This window comes from Rhinolophus sinicus, chromosome 2 (assembly GCF_057876585.1).
Source record: "Rhinolophus sinicus isolate RSI-liver-muscle chromosome 2, RSI-T2T, whole genome shotgun sequence".
NCBI classification, from domain to species: Eukaryota; Metazoa; Chordata; class Mammalia; order Chiroptera; family Rhinolophidae; genus Rhinolophus; species Rhinolophus sinicus.
The window spans coordinates 6,264,687-6,284,800 of record NC_142502.1 but is presented as its reverse complement, the minus strand read 5'-3'; the positions used below and the strand labels follow the sequence as shown (position 1 = coordinate 6,284,800).

General features: G+C 46.5%; 1 protein-coding gene across 2 annotated transcripts in view; it reads right to left on the bottom strand.

Annotated features, from left to right (window-relative positions):
- PRKN (parkin RBR E3 ubiquitin protein ligase) overlaps positions 1 to 20,114 on the bottom strand; it is a 1,116,534-nt gene that overhangs the window by 2,657 nt on the left and 1,093,763 nt on the right. For both annotated transcript variants that reach the window (XM_074333793.2, XM_088795206.1), the window contains exon 11: positions 5,634 to 5,751. In XM_074333793.2, the coding sequence (XP_074189894.2) occupies positions 5,634 to 5,751 (118 nt within the window). The remainder of the gene's footprint in view (positions 1 to 5,633; positions 5,752 to 20,114) is intronic.

Sequence of the window (20,114 nt, the reverse complement as noted above, 5' to 3'; positions counted from 1 at the left end):
ATACTTAATAATTTAATATATAACATATAACAATGTACCTCTATGATGTGAGTCATTTTTATCATTTCTTTAGTGTGACTTGGCTTGGCAAAATGCACAAAATAGGAGTTAGGACCGCAATCATAAAAATATTTAATAGGGAATACATTCCTTAATGGTATGCACAGTGTAATTTAAGATGAGATGGACAGAAAGAAACAAATGAATAATGCTAGGTGCTCTGCATATATTATCTCATTTACTCCTTAAAAGCACCTTGCGAGATGAGGGCATTACTTGGTTGTAGCATTTTCTCAAGGTCAAGGACTTTCAAACGGCACTGCCTGAGATTTAACCAAGATCTCTGTGGTTCTGATGTCCCTTTTGTCACAGAGCAGGGCCTTTGAGCATGAGATGAAGAGTCCTTTACGTGGGGACTTATTTTGGGACTCCTCACCTCCTCCCTTTTCTTAAATACATTCCTTATCTGCTTCTGGGGCTCAGACACCAAGTCTGCCAGGAAGAGATGAGGACGTTATTTGTATGCAGTTATATACAGGGGACTGTTTCTGACGGAATTTTCCAGGTACTCAGGCAAAAGCAGTTTCTTTGCTTGAATACTACGTAACACTGAACGTGCTCCATTATTCACTTTTACCAATTATCTTGTTAAGTCATTTTTTTCCTTGGCCAAATTTTCCATGTAATTGCTTCAGTGCTGCCCCATTTTTATTACTAAAAACCTGGCATGAGAACATCTGATTTAAAATACCTATGGATAAGTCACTAAAGGCATTTGTTTTAGGATAAGTTAAGGGCATTTGAAATCCCATACCTTTCTACTTCTTTTTGGTTTGTTTTAAAGATCATGTAAAATTTATAAATATGTGGAAAATAAAGGGGAAAACTCACTTATGATGCTTTGATCTTAACATTGCTCATTTAGGATTACACAATTACAAGACTGTGTAATTTTCAACACATTTAATGACTGTATGCTTCTGATGTAAATAATACAATAAAAATGTAACACTATAATCACTTAAGTTTCTCTGGAATATCATAAAAAATCCTTAACCAATGCATTGAAATTCAATGATATATTAAAATGATGCTAATGAAAGGTTCAGAATCTTAATGGATATAGACTACTGGCATTACAAATACGATTTTATTACAGAAACTAGAATCACAGTGGCACAGTAGGAGAAAGGAAACAGGAAGAGAGGATATTCACTCCCCTTCTGTGGCTTAACACACACAAGGCAATATGCTAGAGCCCATAAAACGGAGAAGCATCAGGGACTTGAATCCTGAAAGCTTTGCCAGCTTAACAGTAAATGTGAGCAAGAAGCTGCCGACAACTTCACACTCATTGGTGGATATTTCAGTGAACAAAGATGGCCTCCCTCTTAGAGAATTCTGTCTACTGACCGACACTCAGGCCAGGAGAAGCCCAGCCACCAGTCACCACCATGGCCTGGGCCAGCCACTCTTCATTATATTTAATGAGAGTAGAAGTTCCTGAACAATCTGAAGGCAATTTAACTGGCAGCAGACACGTACTGATCAGAGAATGGAGCCAGAATCCCATCTGCTTGAGGTGCAATTGAAGCATCGAGGCCTGGGCAGGTCTCCCCAACATACCTCACAATGGCATACTAAGAATCCCGAATTGAAATCACTTGACAAGCAGCAGGCATGGAAGGAACTCTTTGATGCTCCTCTGACACCCTAAATGCAGGAAATAAATCTCCATGACAGGGGCCCTCCCTGCTCCTGATGGCAGAGAGACAGTCTATCACAAGAGGTAAAAAATCCAGAGTCAAGAAAGCGTGTACAAGCAAACCTTGTAGCCTTCACGGATTTATTACCTAAGCCCCAAACTTGGCTGGATTCCTTTCTAATGAGCACTGTCTTTGTCCTGTCGATGTGTCACAAATTTATCATTTCTTTGTCTAAGATGTACAAAAAGTACCTACTTCAGTCATTTCTTTGAGCGTCATTTTATGATCTGAGCATGATATTGTGAATTTCCCTTTCGCATACATTAAACAGGGTTGTCTCCTGTTAATCTAGTACTGTGTCAATTTTGCTGTTTTAATATTAGTCCAGCCGTGAGAAGTAAAGAAGGGTTGAGGAGGTAAATCGGCTCCTTCCCCAACAGAAGGAAGAAACTTCCAAAGATTGTAGGGGATTATGGGAGGAAGTACCAAGGTTAAGCTCGTGCTTACAGTGGAAATAATTTTCATATCATTGCAGCTTTGCTGATGGAAGAATTACGTCTTGGGGATTGGGCTGAATACGAAATGGGCTATGAGCTCAGGTTGAGAACTAGACAACGAAACTAGCTCTTCTGGCTTAATAGAGCCTACATTTGTTGTAGAATATACTGTCAAACAGTTTAGACTATCATTATAAGCTTTAAGTTTCAACTTTTCAGTTCACAGATTAAACATCTATAGGTGGGAAATTAATGCTCTCCATTTATAGCACATCACAATATTTCAAAGAAATAATCAGAGTTGGAAACTTTTCTACAGCCATGTATCACGGTTCTCCTTCAATTCCACCTTCCCGGGCTGCTGGTGTGGTCGGGAGCAGAGGCATTTCTGACCATAGCATCTCCCTGTTTCACACCCTGGGATGGCACCGTGTCTTACAGTCAAGTCCAAACGCCTCATACGACTCAGGGCCCTACACTTTCTGTCGTACCCACCACGGCGTAAGCTCCTGCCAGGCCTCTTCCAGGACTCCAAACAGCTGGGCTTCCGGCACACACACCCCCCTGGTCACACTCCTTGCCTTTGTATATGCCCCCTGCCTAGGGGCGCCCCTCCCACTTCCCTGACTGGCTAATTTCCCCTGGTCCTTCAAATACCAGCTCACTGACTCTTCCAGGAAGCGGTCGGTTGCTTAACCCCCAGGTCTTTGTGAGACAGGTTACTTAGCATGTTGTTAGGCAGACAGGAAAGTCCCTGGTAGAATAAACAAAAGAAAGCCATATCCTGAAACTTCAGGTTCTGAAATAACTCCTTCACTTAGGACAAAATGTAACAGTGCCTTGAGGCTAATAAATTATCTCATAAATCCCTTTTGGCCTGACAAACTGAACCGATCTGATAGATAGAAATGGGTATTTTGCTAATCCTTTCAGGATGGGCAAATAGGACAAACCTGGTAGACGAATTCCATTAAAAGGCGCCAGCTCTTCTTCCACAAACAGGCAAGGGAAGGTTTAAAAGTGGGGTGCCCTCAGTCACTGGGCACCCCACTCAGGACCCCCTCCGGTTTGGGAGCTCAACCCTTTGCTTTCAATAAACTATCCTCTTTTACAACTCTGCTTCTCCTGGGTCCATTCCTTGTTTCCATTCCTTGGTCTCGTAAAACATGACCCGGCACTTACTCACTCACTCACTCACTCACTGACTCAAAAGTCCCCTACATCATTTGGGGACTCACAGAAATATTCCTACATCATTTGGTCTTTACTAGTTTGCTTTCTCTACCATATTTTATCAAAATATCTATTTATGTGTCTATCTCCTTTACTAGCTACTTTTTAATTCAAAAACATTTGCCAGGCACTCTTCTGGGCCTAGGGCACAGACAGACAAGTTTCGTGACTCTTGAGGACAGCAGAATGGTCTCTCACGGTTCCATTTGCCTTCTTTAAATAGCTGTGGCATGGAACGCTGGCCTGTGTTCACCAACACTGCACACGCTCTCCTCTGAGGGGCCTTTGGCTGTTGTCCCTTCCTGTTGCACATGCAATGCCGCTCAGTCCGTGAAGCCTAGAAAACTCTTTCCTCTGACTCACGGAGACTTCTCTGTGGAGGTGCACGCAACCCCACTGCCTTTTTAGGAGCATTCCAGGATGCACAGGGGTAACAATAACTCAGGGGTCAATTTTTTCCTGGGGGGTGGGGACAGTTCGCTCAGAGCTAAGGAAGCTGCCGTGCCTGCTGCTCTGCGAAGCGTTGGCACCCTGCTCTGCAATAAGGAAGACTTCCTAACAGACATAACTGAGGAAAGAGAGACTGGAGTGCCCATAATGGGGCTCACTGCACACAAGCCAGCTCTCAGCAGCCTGCAGACCAGGGCGCCCTTCAGACTCAGTGAGGAGAACGTGGGAAAAGCTGCACCGGATGCTTCGCTTTATTTCCCATCTGTGACGCGCTGCTGCGTCCACCTCAGACACGCACACGTGTTTCACATTTAGAAAGAACTCTGGGCACTGGGCTGTGTTATGGCTCTAAACTAGTTGGCACATCCAGGGCGGATGGCAGCAGGTGCCCTGCGGGCTGCTGAGAGGCACGAGGGTCACTGTGAAAGGGGCAGCACAAAGGACACTCTGAATATGGAGTGTGACTTCAGATCAGGCCGCAAAGCTGGGGAGAGCCACACAGTGTAGCCATCAGAGCAGCGGGGGGTCGGTGGGGTGAAGGGAAAGCCACAGGCACAAGCATGGCCGCATCAGCACGGAGCTGAGCGCGTCTCTCTATGCCCTTCACATATGACACGGGCCACATGTCTATTAAGGCAGGAGCTGGGAGGGCAGTCCTTCTGCCCACGAGCTCTCGCAAGTCTCCCCACAGCCGCGGCAGCCCCAGCATTCATGAGGAAGAGGAGGACGTGACTGCATGTGTGAGGAAGGGAGCCTGGGCCTCCTGTGAGATGCTGCCCTGGGTTTACGGCCTCCTTAGGGGGAACCATTCCAATATGGATGCCGGCATTTCTAAGCCGGGAAACCCCCACTGTAGGACGCGTATGTGGGTTCTTGGAAGACTTTGACTACAGTCAATGTCATTTAATCCAGAGGTACCTTCAAGTTGTCACTTCAGAGTCTTAAAATTTAGAGAGCAGTTGGTAGAAGGGAAAAGAAAAAGCCCTACTGGGAAACACATTCATGTAAAGGGTATTTTAATGAAGGAGCTGAGTGTCATAGGCGCTAACTCTCCACGGCAGGGACAGCGAAACCAAAGCCCAGAGTGGGGCCCAGTGTTCAATGGGACGCAAATCACTGGGTCATGAAAAAAAAAAAAAGGAAACCAATTGGTTAAACAAAATTAAACAGATTTCTGAACTGCTTTAATCTGCTAATGTACCTTGTGAATGGGGCAGTAGTAGCTTCCCTATGTGACTTTTACGAGGGTTAAATCATCTGACACTTGTAGAGCGCTTAGAACAAGCATGCAGTAAGTGCTCAGTGCAAGTTAGTTTCTTTTTTGCTATTGTCTGAGAAGGGGATATGGAAGGAACCACTTGCCAAATTGATTTGACGTGGTGATCTCTCCTTTCCCCCAATGAGCACCTCTAGACACTAGGAGAACATTCAGGAAATACATGACTTGGAAGTGTCCCTAGCATCCTTTCTTTTCTTTTTTTTGGTTACAGTAGTGGACAACTTATCAGACACAATGTGTCTAATATTATGGATAACAAGTAATAACAAGGGCAATCAGACAGACGAGGGCTTGCAGCTTAGGAGATTCAGAAGGCTGACGTGGGACAGCTGAGACCCAAAGTCTGGCCGGATGGCTCCAAAGCCCCGAGCTGAGCTGCCCAGTTAGAGAACCCTCCTCGCGTGCCTGACTGTCACAAGCACGCAGCTAACGCTCTCCAGGAAGAGCTCATCAAGTTCTCAGACTCACCGTTTTTCTCCACTGGCACGTGGCAACGAGGACAGGGCTTGGTGGTTTTCTTGATTGTTTCTTTGGAAGATTCTTCCCAGCGAGCTCGCTCTGCTGCCTCCTCATCCACTCTGTAGGCCTGGGGAAACAGAGACACAGGAGTTGAAGCTCAGATCACTGTATTGGGATTGAAGCACTGGTACAGGAAATTCTTAGCGATGGAGCTGCCCTCAGGCAAGAAGCTCAAACATAAACTCCCTTGACAAGTGGTGGATGGGGCTAGACACGCACAGAACATGGTTTTCTTGGCACACGGCCTGCGCTTACAACCTATGAAAAGATTGCTCAGTTTTACGGTATGAGGTCCCCTCTTTTGTTGTTTTGAATAATTGTAATAAACAACACCAACTGGGTGCTTAATAGGCAGGCAAGGTGATAAATGCTCTTATACACTTGTTACAGGCTTCCTCAGGTGAGTATATTCGTGTGTTTTTTTTTGTGTGTGTTTCTTTTCTTCTCTTTTACGTGGAGGATTAGATGAGTTAAACAATTGCACAAAGCTGGCAAGTAGGAGAGTCTGTGTGACACCAAAACCTTTGCTTTTAAACTGTCTTCTACGTCTTGTTACGCTTCATTCTTGCACTGGGAAAGTGGGAGACTCCAAATGTTGTCACAGAACAGACAGGAGCAGGAACAAGGAAAGAAGTGGATGTGACAGAGAAGGTGACAATGGGACTTGGGAGTAGCCCGAGGTCAAGACTGTGGGCTGAACCGCCAGCTGCCTGGGTTCAGATCAGAGACCCCGCCATCCCCGCAGGAATGGAAAATTCCTTAAGCTCTCAGAAAGTTCTCCTCTCACAGATGGAAATGAAAAATGCCTAGTGCCTTGGGGGTGTAAAGGATGAAGTGGGTTACTTTTTTTTCAAGACTTAGAACGAGTATCTGACACATGCTGGTAAGTGACAATATGAATTACCTCAGGAACTATAACACAGCGAGCTCTCGTGTCATGTCAGAGGACTAAACCACCCCTGGCTCTTCCCATAAAAAGGAGAGGGGACTCAGAGCAGCCTCTGCAGACAGTCATTCTGTACCCGTCTAAGCGTTCAGACACGGCTGTCTCTCCACTTGCTTCAACATTAAGTGACATGTGCAGAAAAATAACTGGCACATTTGGGGATTCAATACAGGAGCCTTGTGGTCCAGAAATAGATTTCAGAATGTTAATCCAAACGGAACCCCTCTGTCTTGTCCACTATTGTATTTCACATTTTTTTTCTATGCTTTAAAATTAATGCGAGCATGCAAATCATTTCATTAACTTGCAACACCTCTTTTAAAACATTCCCAGAGATAGTTTTAGGTTCAGAAACTACTGAAAATAATGTGAAATATAATTTAGCGAAGGAATCGAATACCATGAAACGCTCTAGTACTCTGATATTACTCTAGTAACAACACTGATAATACTGTACGAATTTATAACACCTTATTTTTTACACTTCGATTTCCATGATTTCAGTTGCCCCGCACAACTAACCTTGAGAAATCAGTGGGCACAGACGTCACACTTATTTTGCAAATGAGGCCTCTGAGTAGTAAGAAGGCCATGGGCCAGGTGCAAGGACACTCACTCCACAAACAGCAGCGTCAGTGCCAATCAAATGCAAAATCTGCAAAACCTGAAGGATGGAAACCCAACCCAGAGATGCTCTCACCTGGGTTCTAGCCCCCAGCGCGGTGCTTTGACCACAGCCTCTGAGCAGGTTCTCTGGGTGATGAGAGTGAAAGCTCTGCTGGGAAACGACCACCTCAAGGGGCTTGTCCTCTGGTGGCCGTGCAGTGAGTTACCTGGATGCGTGTGGCACCTGATGAGTGGAATCCCTCACCTCAAAGATGAATCCAACTCGTATCATTTCACCTTTAGATTCTACATGCTTTTGAAATGTTCTAGGACTTCAGTCTTCAAGAACGAAGTTTTATGAGGTAAATAACTGTGTTTATACCTAAGTTTCAGCACTTAATTTTTCTTTTTTAAATAGGGATTAGCGTTTGTGTTTCTGGTATTTCCAATAGAAAGGGAGTTCCCAGGGCCAAGAGCACGTCTGCGTCGTCCTCGTGTCTCCTGTGTCTGACAAAGCGTCTGGTGCCTAGGAGGCACCCAGCACAATTTAGCTGGGTGAATGAGTGAATGTCACCCCCACAATGGCCCTGACTTGACAGCCGGCTGGAATGGGACCCGTGAACCAGGAGAGGCAGGCAGGTGAGGTGCATCTGTAATGGCAGACACTGGGGGGAAACAAATTTCTTTCTGTGACTTGGCCATCCCTTTCACAAAGGAAGTTTCCTTTATAACACAGAGGGTGTCATGTGACGTTTGAATACTTTGTTAGATAAAGCAGAGTCAGTTTAAGGGCTAAGAAGCAACCACAGGTCACTGAGAACTTCCTTTGGCTCGGGGACAACGTGAGGCGCACTTGTGGCTGCGAGCCCAGTGATAAAGCTGTGGTTAATGAGAACCATCGTACGATTTCGTAAGTGGGTTTCTATCCTAAGCATATGGTCTTCCAGTCAGCTCAGATTCACGTGCGGCCATAACTTGGGCATTTAGATCAGAGAAATATATAATTTTACCTATTAAAAATTAATTTCAAAATGTGCTTCTCAGCAATACAGCACACTGGGTGCTAAGTGCAATTTCTCCCAGGTCTACACACCTAACAATGCTGGATGGGTGCAGGCACCCATCGAGGGACCTGCCACCCTGGTCCCGGATCTAGAGTGTGGTCCCTAACTTTTCTTTTTTGTGCCATGGGTCACTTGGGTGGTCTCTGAACTTCTCCTCGGAATGTTTTAAAGTGCAAAATATAAAATTCAGAGGATGCCAACTATCTTGAAATATAGTTATTAAAACATGATCAGGAGAGACTGGATGGAAGGCAGTATTTGGGCAGGTGCTTTCTCAAATGATGGATAGAACTTGAATGAATAAAGGGAGGTAAAAGGACCACTTCTGACAGAGGGAATGGCATGACCATACACCGGGCACATGATGAACGTGAAAGCAACATTCATGAGTGTACAAGGCAGGACGGCAGGCACGAGTTCGTGAGTGGTCCCGTGCATTGTGTGGAAACTGCCAAGAGGGCCAGCGACGGCTGCAGTGATAGGAAAGAGGTCGCAGACATCATGTCATAGGTGAAGAACCAAAGAGAAAAAAGTAAGTTGCGGATTGTAAAGGGTCTTGAACCACAGGCTGTTTTTATTATAAGAGGTGCCATTTATTGAGAACCTCCTGTGTGTCAGATGCTTTATATCTGCCACCTTTAACCCTTGTAACAACCTCAAGCATACGCTATGTAATATGCTCTCCTTATTCCGCAGACGAGGAAAAGAGGCTTGAAGTGGTTATGTCGCGCTCCACCCCCAAGGTCATGTAGCTGCTAATGTAGACATCCGTCTGTTTGGTCCCTAAGCCTCTGTGTTCCCTCCTCAATTGATCACTTGGGAGCCAGTGGGGAGTAAAGCATGAAGTAGCACGGGGGCAGGCGTCACTCACTGGAGCCTGGGCGGTGAGACCCTGTGGCAGAGTGGGGACACCTGACAAGTTAAGGGGTGATGTGTGGGAAGAAGATGTGGAGGGGGGAAAGCATGAGCTGTTGGCATGGGGTGAGCCCAGTCACCGGCTGAACAGCCCGATGGAGAGGCCCAGGGGGCAGTTAGAAGTGCGGGAATGAACCCTGGGGAGGGGGGTGCAGGGAAGTGACAAAGGTGCTGGCTGGAGCACATGCGACAGAACAAGAATGCCAAGGACAGACCCTCGTGGAGATGCCCACCTTTAAATGTCAGAGACAAGCGGAGAAAGCCTGGGGCATGAGAAACTCCCCAAAGCCTAAGAAACAAGGCACAGCGGTGGATGTGTGAAACGCTTTTTAGTACCACGCTAGAGAAGTTTCTGGTGAGTCTGCCTGACATTCATCCAACTCTCTCCCAAGGGAGGTAACTCTGACTAGTCACCCCCAACTGATTACTAGGCATTTTACAGCCTTGAAAGCTTAGAGGTTAACTTGTGGAAAATTGAGAAAGTGTGAATGTTCTTTTTACTGGTAGAGAGTATTTCCCTAAAAGATACGGTTTGATTGCCCCATAGAGCATGAACCAGTTCTGTACGGAACTTAGAAACCATACGTCAGCGCATTTTCCCAGTAAATGATACCGTATCCTGTTCCCCAAATGCTCACAGACCCAGCTCTCTTGCCCATTTGCTGGTTTCCTCACTGATTTGACGAATAAGACAGCAGGGTGGGCTAACACAAAACTGTCTGTGAGTCGTGCTGTGGCCCCTGCCAAGCTGTGTGTTGGCGTCTGTGGTGAGCAGTGCAGAGTGGGGGCCGAACGGTTTGAAGAAGAAACAGTCCTGTATTAGGAGGGCACTCTCTGTGTCAGGGTCCTGGATGATTTCTTTAGTAAGTGGAGCCTCCCGGAAAGGTAGGTCTTGTTATCAACTGTGCTGGCAGAAGAAACCACAGCTTTGAGAGGCTTCAGAGCGAGGCCAAGGTCACAGGGTCTGTGAGCAGCAGCATCAGAATCTAGACCCTGAGCTGTCTGATTTCAGACCCCACGCCGTTGCTACTATGATTTATTCGCTTCACTATGGGGATGGAAGGGTTGAGGCCAGGCAATCTCAGGGAGCAATCTCTGCGTCCAGTTGCGGCCAAGAGGCAGTGGGGGGAAACCTCTGCTTCCTCTGCCGTTGCCACGAGTCCTTACTGTCCAGCTTCCTGTGCCAGCAGCCTGACGCCTTCACTCCAGGCCTCCTTGCCCGCCCTCCTGCCACCTGCTGTCACTGCTACCCGGCTGGCTCTTGCTTCCTTCCACCTGACCTGCTGAAACTGTCAGAAAGGACACGAGGGAGGCCCCTATCGCCAAAGTCAGCGTCTTTTCATCTCTGATTGTCTCCCTGCTCCCAACACCTGTGGTCTTCCTTCCTCCTTGGCAGCACAGAGCCACCAAGAGCACCGAGAAGGCCTTCAGGAGGCCGCTGCCTGTGCAGCAACATTGCTTTTGTTCCTTCCGAGCTTCACCCTCTTACATCCATGTGGGAGAGGACAGCCAGGGACCCACGTCATTGCTGCTGGCCTGACTGACATTGGGGCACCAGGGAACAGAGTTCTGGAACAGCTTGTCAGTCGGCTGTCTGGGCCAACGCGACTTTGCTTTAGACCTCTGACTGTCAATTCCCAGGGGAAAGGGGCTGTCATCAAGCCCTTTCCACTGAGATTTCTGCTTAGCATTTTTTTACGATCATCCTTGTACTGATGTTCAAATCCTTCTGGAATAATTGCAAGCAAGGGACGTGTGCCCACTGCTTCAGGATGCCTAGGGATTTTTAAAAAATACCAATTCTCATGGTCACACCCTGGAAATTTGGATTCAGTAGGTCTGGGGTGGGGTCCAGAAATTTGAATTGTCAAAACACCCCTGGGTTTTGGGAACACCCACATTCACTCGGCTGAAGAAGAACAAGTTTAGTTGGATAAACACTCTGTGATAGCTTTAGTCATCAAGCTGTAAGGCGATGACTTGATCTCATGCTGCCAGAAGGGAAGGACTTTTTCCCTATGACTCAGCATTATTGCCCTGCATGTGACTCACTGGGGCTCACATAGGGCAGTGTAACAACTGGGCCAACTGTGCAGACCTCTGTGCCTGCTCTCTGCTCACCCATCGGGAGGAGGAGTGTGGAGTGGGGGTGCAACGGGACAAGTGTCTCTTCCCACACATTTGATGGCTAAAAACAGCAATTTCCTATGCTTTCCTACATAGCTTCAAAGTGCTTCAGCAAGGTCAAGTATTGACACGATAGCTCAAGAAGGGCCCATGGCTTTGGCCTAGACAGAGCTAATTGTTCCGTGACATTGAGAGGTGTCTGTAGCACAAGAAGCAGGTCGATGCTGAGCTTGGAGCCATGGTGCTGGTTTAACTCCCAGCTTCAGGTTTTGCTTGCTGTGTACCATAGACAGAAGACAGAGCGCTGTCCCTGCTCATCTGTAAGTGCCAAGGGTACAGCATTTACCTCCCAAGGGTGGTTGTGAGTCAGTGAGATGAACAGACAAAGAGCTTAGCCCAGAGCCCAGTGTACCCCGAATGCTAAGTTCGTATGGTCTGTGATAACAATCATTATTGTTCTGTCATCATCATCATCATCACCACCATCTCCGACTTACAGAGATGGGACGATTAGACTATGGCGTGTGCATAAACTGAAAAGACCGCTGAAGGCCTGGATTGGCCGTAAGTCTCCTTTAAAAAACACAGGTAAATCAAAGTGCCCTCACAGAGGTTTTAAAACCTGTGCCTACGAGACACTTTCATATACAAGCCAGTAAGACCAACGTGAGGAGCTATTCACATACATGTTATCTTCCCTGCTTTAGGAAACTTATTCGTGACGTCTGTTTAGCCAATAATTGGACAAGTATATCCTAATTCTACAGTCAGTTTACATCTATTTTCCAAAAAGAAATCAGATTGCCATTAATCACTGAAATCGTAGTTGGCTTAATTCAGATGTGAATGTTTTTAGGTGAATGTCAACTCTGAAGTGTCACCCTGTCCATCCAAACTGCATGCCCAGATAACACGCACTCACCACGGAACTACTGAAAACTCCCGCCTCCTCAGATAGGAGCTTTCTCAATCTTCTCAGTCACAGCAAAGTCAAACAAATGGATGTTCGAGTCCAAGGTCACTGCTTGTGAGTCACAGCACTCCATCACCTTTCAGGCACGAAGATGTCACCAAGTTTTGTTCTCACATTCTTGAAATTATTACGCTCTCTTTTTGGAGAATTATCTATCTTACCTATCCATCCATCCATCATCTGTCTGTCTATCTATCTATCTATCTATCTATCTATCTATCTATCATCTATCTATCTATCTATCTATCTATCTATCTATCTATCTATCTATCTATCTATCTATCATCTTTAGAAAGAAAATCCGAGTGCTATGATGTAATGGAGTAGGTTTCCAAGGGTTGGGCTATATTCTCTCTACTGAGTTCTAAACTTCCCAGCCATGCTTTTGGATGTAATTTGGGAGACTGTTTTTGATAATGACAATGACAGTGGAAATTGCTGTTACTAGTGCCATGTGTACCAAGCACCACTGTTGGATTAGATTGTCTTAACGGCTTCAGAGAGGGGAAAAGGAAGGTACATAATATCTATTAGCCTATTTTGAGATTGATGGTGTAATGGAACCACGTAGATATTAATTAAGCAGCAAGATTGTTAACAGCTATCATTTATGAGAATTTTAAAGTGCTTTGTGTTCAACTATTGTCACAAATTGATGCCTGGGGAACATCTGCGCTTGAGCAAGGAAGATTAGCTAACCTGTACCTGTGATAACGCAGACCCCTCGTTCATGGCTTGCTCAGGTCAGTAATTACTAAAATGATCCACGTAGACAGGACATTGAATCTGAAAGTACCTCTAAGGCAAAGAGGAAGCCAGAGCAGAGAACAAAGCTTATCCTTTGTGTAGAGTGTAGCTATTTTGGTACAAAGCGGACTATTGTTTTTGCTAGGACTGGCACAGAAATCCATTCATTCAACAAATGTGTTGGATGCCTATGAGGGGCAGGCACTGTTCTAGGTGCTAGGGATACTCTAGTAAACAAAGAGATGGCAAACAAACCACAAACAAAACCCCCTGCCTGGAGCGCTTACATGGTAACAGAACAATGCTCTCACCCTGGGGCGTGTGTTAGTGCCTGGAGGGTTTGTTCAAACATGTCACTGCAGAACCCACACGGCCCCCACCCACTTTCTGAATCAGTGGGTCTCAGGGGCGGGAGGGGGGCAGGAATTTGTGATTTAATACATTCCCCAGGGATGCTTGTGCAGCTAGGCTGTGGACTACTCTTTGAAAAGACATGCTGGAGCTAGAATGGATTGCGTGTGTGTGTGTGTTCTAGCACGGTTGTCTCAAGTGTGTGTGTCTAGTCCTCCAGCCTTCCGTGATCCTGTGGGACACGTATATATGGGATGAGGATTCACGAGGAAGGAACACCTTGTTCAGCTCACACTGTGGGCGTCAGGCTCTGAGCTAGGCACTAGGCAGGCATCGCTTTATTAAATCTTTTTGATTTTTCAATCTCATATTACAGAGGAGAAAAACGTGGCTTTGAGAGGTTACACAAGATCACTAGAGCTAGTGCATCTGTCAGGGATCTCCAGGAGAGAACCAATAGGACATAGAGACGTATGTGTAAAATATATGGACCTCTTGTAAGGAATTGGCTCATGGGATGGGGGAGTTGGCAAGTCCAAAATCCGTAGGGCAGGCGAGCAGTCTGGTAACCCAGCCAGGGCTTCTATGTTATAGTCTTGAGACAGAGCTACCTCTTATCTGGGAAACCTCCCTCTAAACTCCTAAGGCCTTCAACTGATTGGGTGAGGCCCAGTCACATCCTGGATAATCTCTTTCACTTAATGTCAGTTTATTGGAGATGTTGATCACATCTACAAATCCCTTCACAGCCACACCTACACTAGTGTTTGCCAAAACAGCTGGACAACAGAGCCTAGCCAAGGTGACACAAAAATATAACCATCACAGCTAGTCATGGCTGAAACTCGTTTTTCAAGACCAGATCTCTTTGACTTCCAAACCATTCCACTTGCCTTGGATTCCTCACAGAACAAGGCTGGGCAGATAAGAGACGTGCAATTAGTTTTTGCTGAAGGAATTAAATGTGAAAACAACAGTGATCAGTTTAAATGTGCTCTACGTGTCCTCTCGCTCGCTTGGGCAGCTGCTTCACTGGAGAGGAGCTAATGCAAGAGAGCAGAGAACCATTCTCTCCACAAATAGTCTGAGCGCCCTCATACAGGTGACGATACATTTACCCCACGACACCATTTTAAATCAATTAATGAACAAAGGATTTATAGCTGCCAGGACCCAGTTCTTAGTTCTTCAAATCTGCACTTCTCCCAGAAAAGCTGATCCTGCGGAAAGAGGAATTTCATTGTACTGTCCGTTGTGAGTTGAAAGTGACAAACTTGCTTTTCTTCCCCAGGTCATTTCACTTGCAGCCACTGCCTCTGGCAAAATACGATATCTGACAATCACCATCACGAACTCGTCTTAGAAAAAGTGCTACACACCTCATTGCTGAATATCACTACAGTCACCTTTGAAGTACTCCCCTGGGGAAGCTATGCACTGATGGCAATGCCTAGTCCACCCTTCAAAGCAATTTTGGAACTCTTTTTCTGGAATGGCCATCAGAGCTGTCGTCATGTTACCCTTGGTGTCCTGAATGTCATCCAAATGTCTTCCTTTCAATATTTTCTTTATCTTCAGGTAAAGAAAGAAGTCATTGGGGGCCAGATCAGGTGAGTAGGGAGGGGTTCCAGTACAGTTATTTGTTTGCTGGCTAAAAACTCCCTCACAAACAGTGCCGTGTGAGCTGGTGCATTGTCGTGATGCAAGAGACATGAATTGGTGAAAAGTTCAGGTCATCTAACTTTTTCATGCAGCTTTTTCAGCACTTCCAAATAGTAAACCTGGTTAACTGCTTGTCCATTTGGTACAAATTCATAATGAATAATCCCTCTGATATCAAAAAGGTTAGAAACATCATTGCAGCAAGTTCACGAACTTAATTGTCTGAGCTCGTATATTACTTCCCTTAAGGACTTAGCGCCATCTGGTGAAGCAGAGGCGCTCAGCAGCACATGTTTTCCCTTTTCCTGGCTCTGAGGAAATACAGAGAATTTCCAGGCATGCTCTCCCTGAGCGGGGAGAAAACACTCGTGTGTGTGTGTGTGTGTGTGTGTGTGTGTGTGTGTGTGTGTACGTGTGTGTGTGTGATGTGTTTTTTGTGTGGTGAGGGTGTACGTGGGGGTGTGTATGTGGAGGTGTGTCGTGTGTGTGGTGTGTGTGTGTGGTGTGTGGTATGTAGGTGGATGTGTGATAACAAGTTTCCGTAGAAATACCCCCCACATTACCGAGTGGCTCTAGCAGCTTGCTTCTGAGTCTAGAATACAGGATATAGAATTACAAACTCAGGCGAGGAATTCACATTTAGCCCTTTTCTAGCCGGTGGCCAGGATTCCTAAAACCCCTGTGGATCCTGAAGTCACAGGGCAGTGGGAGGATGGTGAGGGATGCTGGACGGTGTCTGGGAGCGGGACAGGGATGAGCTCTGGCCGGAGCCGAGGTAAGTGAGCTCAGGGGACCTGGAAGACGGTGGCCCTCAGTGTGGACACCAGGCCAGCGTGAACTTGTGGGGCTCTGGAGGCTTCTAAGGGGGGGGGAGGATCCCCGTGGGAGAGAGGCTGAGCCCCAGGGAAGAGCGGCAGTGGGGTCTCAGTGCTGGCTCTCTGTGGAGTGACAGCCCCAGAAGAGCAGAAAACTGAAGGTAAAGAAGGGTTCTCGGAGAGACAGAGACCTGGGTCTGTGTGGTAAGGGTCTGCCTCCTGGTACATTTCAGCGTGTGTGTGTGTGTGTGTGTGTGTGTGTGTGTGTGTGCACATGCACATTTGTGCACTCACGGAAGTGTGCCTTCATTTATCTTTCAATGTTGCTTTTCATTTTCTCTCTATAATGCTTGACACTTTTAGCATGCAGCCTTAAAAGACCCAAACCCCAAAGTTTTACCATTTTGTAGTACTTTACGACTTATAAAAGCCTTCTCATAATTCTAATTTTATTCTTTATAGCGCAGTAGCTCTTACTGGCCCCTGGTGGCAGGTGAGGAAACATGCTGTAAGAGTGTGAGTGACTTGCCCGGATGCGGAGGAAGTCATTACCAGTGCTTTTGGGTACCAGCCAGGGTCGTCGCTGCTCCCCCAGAGCCAACCCTTCCCACGGGCTAAGTGCTTTAGAAACGCACTGCAGGGCCTGGTCTCATCTCACATGTACTCAGCTTCTTGCGATGGAGTGATGAGCAGAGGACGCAGCTGCCTTTACTGGGGATCTATCACCGTGTTACGGCTGTCTGCATGGCCACGATACTACGTGTCCAGGGCCAGAGATTTAGGCAAAGCGGCATCAGTAAAGCTGCGTTACTTAAACCAGCAAGTGATTCAGGAACTACACTCCCAAATAACTGGGCACCTAGAACTCCAGGAGTAATAAATTTCCCCCGTCTCCCAATTCTGAGGCTGCGCTTGTGTGCAACAGCAGTAAATGGCCCAGAGATAACTGCGCGGTGAGATACAGAGGCAAATATACCTAGGAATCCAGACTCTCTGTCACCAGGGGAGGCATTCCTCCCGACCTCTGGCCATCGATCTGAGAGGGTGGGGTAGGGATCGTGGTTAAGGAGCCATCCATTGGAGATTATTAATCTTGTGTCTTGGTCATCAGCTCCAGCTTGGACGTCCCCTCTGGGGTGGTCTGTGCCTCCATTCATTTGCCCACTGAACATCTTAGCTGAGATGTCCAGAGTGAACCTGTCATCTCTCCCTGAACACCCTGCATTGTTCTGGTGTTTCCACTTCCAGTGAATGGCACCACCATCCACCCAAGTTAGAAATTCGAGCATTGACCTTAACTCATCACTTCTCTCATCCTGCCTTCTAATCATTGCCAAGGTCTGTGGATCCTACCTCACACCACCACCTCTCTGAACAACCCCCTCCCACTGATGTAGCTGCCAGCAACCCAATGTTTCTCTCAAGTCTTGATTCTGGGAGAGTCTCTTTTGCACCCAGCCCCACCCCACCTTGGCACTGAGGCATGGGTTTTCCCCACTGCTGGGAATTTGGGCTGTTGATGGATCTCTGCTGACATGCTGCCCAGGACTTTCCCTAAGTCGAGTTACAGCCCATCATGGAGGTGGGGACAACCCACGTCCAATGACCAATGGATGCATGCAGTGGATACATGCTAAGGGCCACCCTGTAGGCCCTGTGCTTCAAGGTGAGACAACTCTCAAGGGCCATCCCAGTTCCCAGGCCCCCCCGGCTCTAGGCCCCCTGCCCCATCTTCTGTTACAACTGCATCACAGTTCAAGTTCTCCCTCTACTTAATCCTGCTTCCTTCTCTTCCTAAGGTGTTGTTCCTGAGAGCATCACCCCCTCCAAGACTCAGAGTTCCCAGGGAAACACTAGCAAGACTCCGAGGCTGTTTCCCTGGGAACCTGACCTATGACAGTTGGTACCAGGAGGAGTTCTAGGATGCAAACTCTCAAATGGAGGATAGAGTTGGAGACCAGCCAGCTGGTTACCAAGGAAGAGGCCGTTACTGGTGGGAGATGAGCACTAGACGCTTTGAGTGGGGTCCAGAGATGCACGGGGCTGTGCAGAAGGGTCAGGCTACAGTGCAAGCAGTCCGGTCTCTAGGGACCTACGAAGGCAGACTCCATGGTATTCAAGATGTCTGTGGTGGGAAAAGACCTCACATGGGGTTTTCTATAAGCCAATTAGAGAATCACAATGACGATGTCTAGGGTTCTGCAACTGACAGTTGTGCACCATCTGAAAAAAAGCTCCTGGTGTGGTCCTGAGCCTGCAGAGCTGGGGCATCAGCAGCAGTACTTCGTAGGATGGCAGTGGCACATCCAGGGTCAGGCACAAGCAGGGCCATAGGGCAGGAGTCAGGTGCAAAATTAGGTGGCTTAGACTCCCGTGTTACCCGCTACTGTGCCATGAGTGCCTCTCCCTTGGCTCACAACTCTGACACCAGGGGGAAGGCAGCTGTTTTTCTGATTGAAGCTGGGCCCACAATTGAGTTTGCTCAGCATGCGTCTAGTCTCCTTGGGCTGCTATAAATAAACATAACAGACGGAGTGGCTTATAAACAATAGAAAGTTATTTTTCACAGTTCTGGAGGCTGGGAAGTCCAAGATCAGGGCACCAAAATGATAAATCCTCGAAAGTTATTTTTAGAAAAAGATTCTCTTTTGTCTTTAACATGGATAATTTAGTTCTAATGTGTCCCAGGATGGGTCTTCTCGGATTCACCTTTTTTGGTGCATTTTGGGCTTCCTGGATGTGGGTGTCCATTTCTTTCCCCAGGTTAGCAAAGTTTTCAGTCATTATTTCTTTGGCCCTTTCTCTCGTCCCCTTTTTGGACTCCTATAATGCGTATATTAGTCTATTTTAATGATGTCCCTTATGCTATCTTTACTAGTGTTCAATCTATTTTCTTTCTGCTCCTGGGATCGGATGAATTCCACTGCCCTGTCTTTGAGTTCACTGATGCTTTCTTCTGCTTGATCAAGTTTGTTGCTGAACTCTTTTATTACTTTCTTGTTGTTGTTTAGTTATTGTCTTCTTCTACTCGGTGAGTTCTGTTTGGTAATTTTTAATATTTTCTATTTGTTGATATTACCACTTTGTTCTGGCATTGCTCTCCTGACCTTGATGAGTATACTTATGTCTGTAATTTTGAACTCTCTCAGGTAAACTACTTATTTCCATTTCATTAAGATCTGTGTCTGTAGATTTAACTTTTTTTTTTTTTTTTAACATATCCCTTTATTTCTTCATTTTGTGTGTGTCTTTGTTTTGGTTTCTGTGCATTAGATGAAACAGCCACCTCTTCCAGTTTTGACAGAATGATCTAGTGTAGGAGATGAATTTCATGAAATCAGCCCAACTGAGCTACTGGCTCTCTTAAACTTTTGTGATTGTCCAGGCCTCCTTCTTTATTCTCAGTAGCTCCCAATAGTTGAGAGTGTGCCAAGACCTGTCGCTGTCTCAAAGAGGAGAATTGCATCCAGCCTATAGATGCAGGCTGATTAGAAGCCAGACCCTCAGGCAACAGATGCAAAAGTATGTAGTTAGGTCCCTTCCAGGGAGTGACTGGAAGATGGACATTTTTGCCTACCCCCTTTCCACTTGGCACAGGTGTATAGACATGGGCAGTGGTGGTGGTGGTCCTGCACCCATTAAGAACTGTTTTTCTTGTTTGCTACAGTCTTGTGGGATTCAGGAATGCAAACCCCTTTGGCTATTAGGGCCAAGTGATCCAGGGACCCATTCTTTAGGTGGCAGCAGGAAAAGCTGAGGTGCCAGATACGTATAAAAGCTCCTTTTGGGACATACTGGTGACATGGTTTTGTTATTGGAGTGGACTCCAAAAATAGGTGGGAAAGGTGTCTGCTGGCTTCCATGGTCCCTGGGGAGAATGGCAGGCAGCCCCTAAAGACATGCTAAATTAGAAGCCTGGCCTTTTGAAAGTATTTAGATAAACCCTTTACATGGAAAGATGGGAGACAGATATTTTTTTGCCTGCACCTTCTGTGCCGAGCTCTAGGTGGACAGCCAGTTTAGAATTGCTTCTTTGTTTGCTATAGTCCAACTGGACTCATGAATTGAAGCCTCTTTGACTTTTATAACCAGGCAACTGGAGACCTGTCACTTGGGTGGCTGCCATTAAGGCCAGGGTGCTGAGATGTGTACAATCTCCATCTAGGAAAATCCTGACGACTTGTAGTGTGCTGGAGGGAGAAGGTGGCTGCGGTGTCCTCTGGC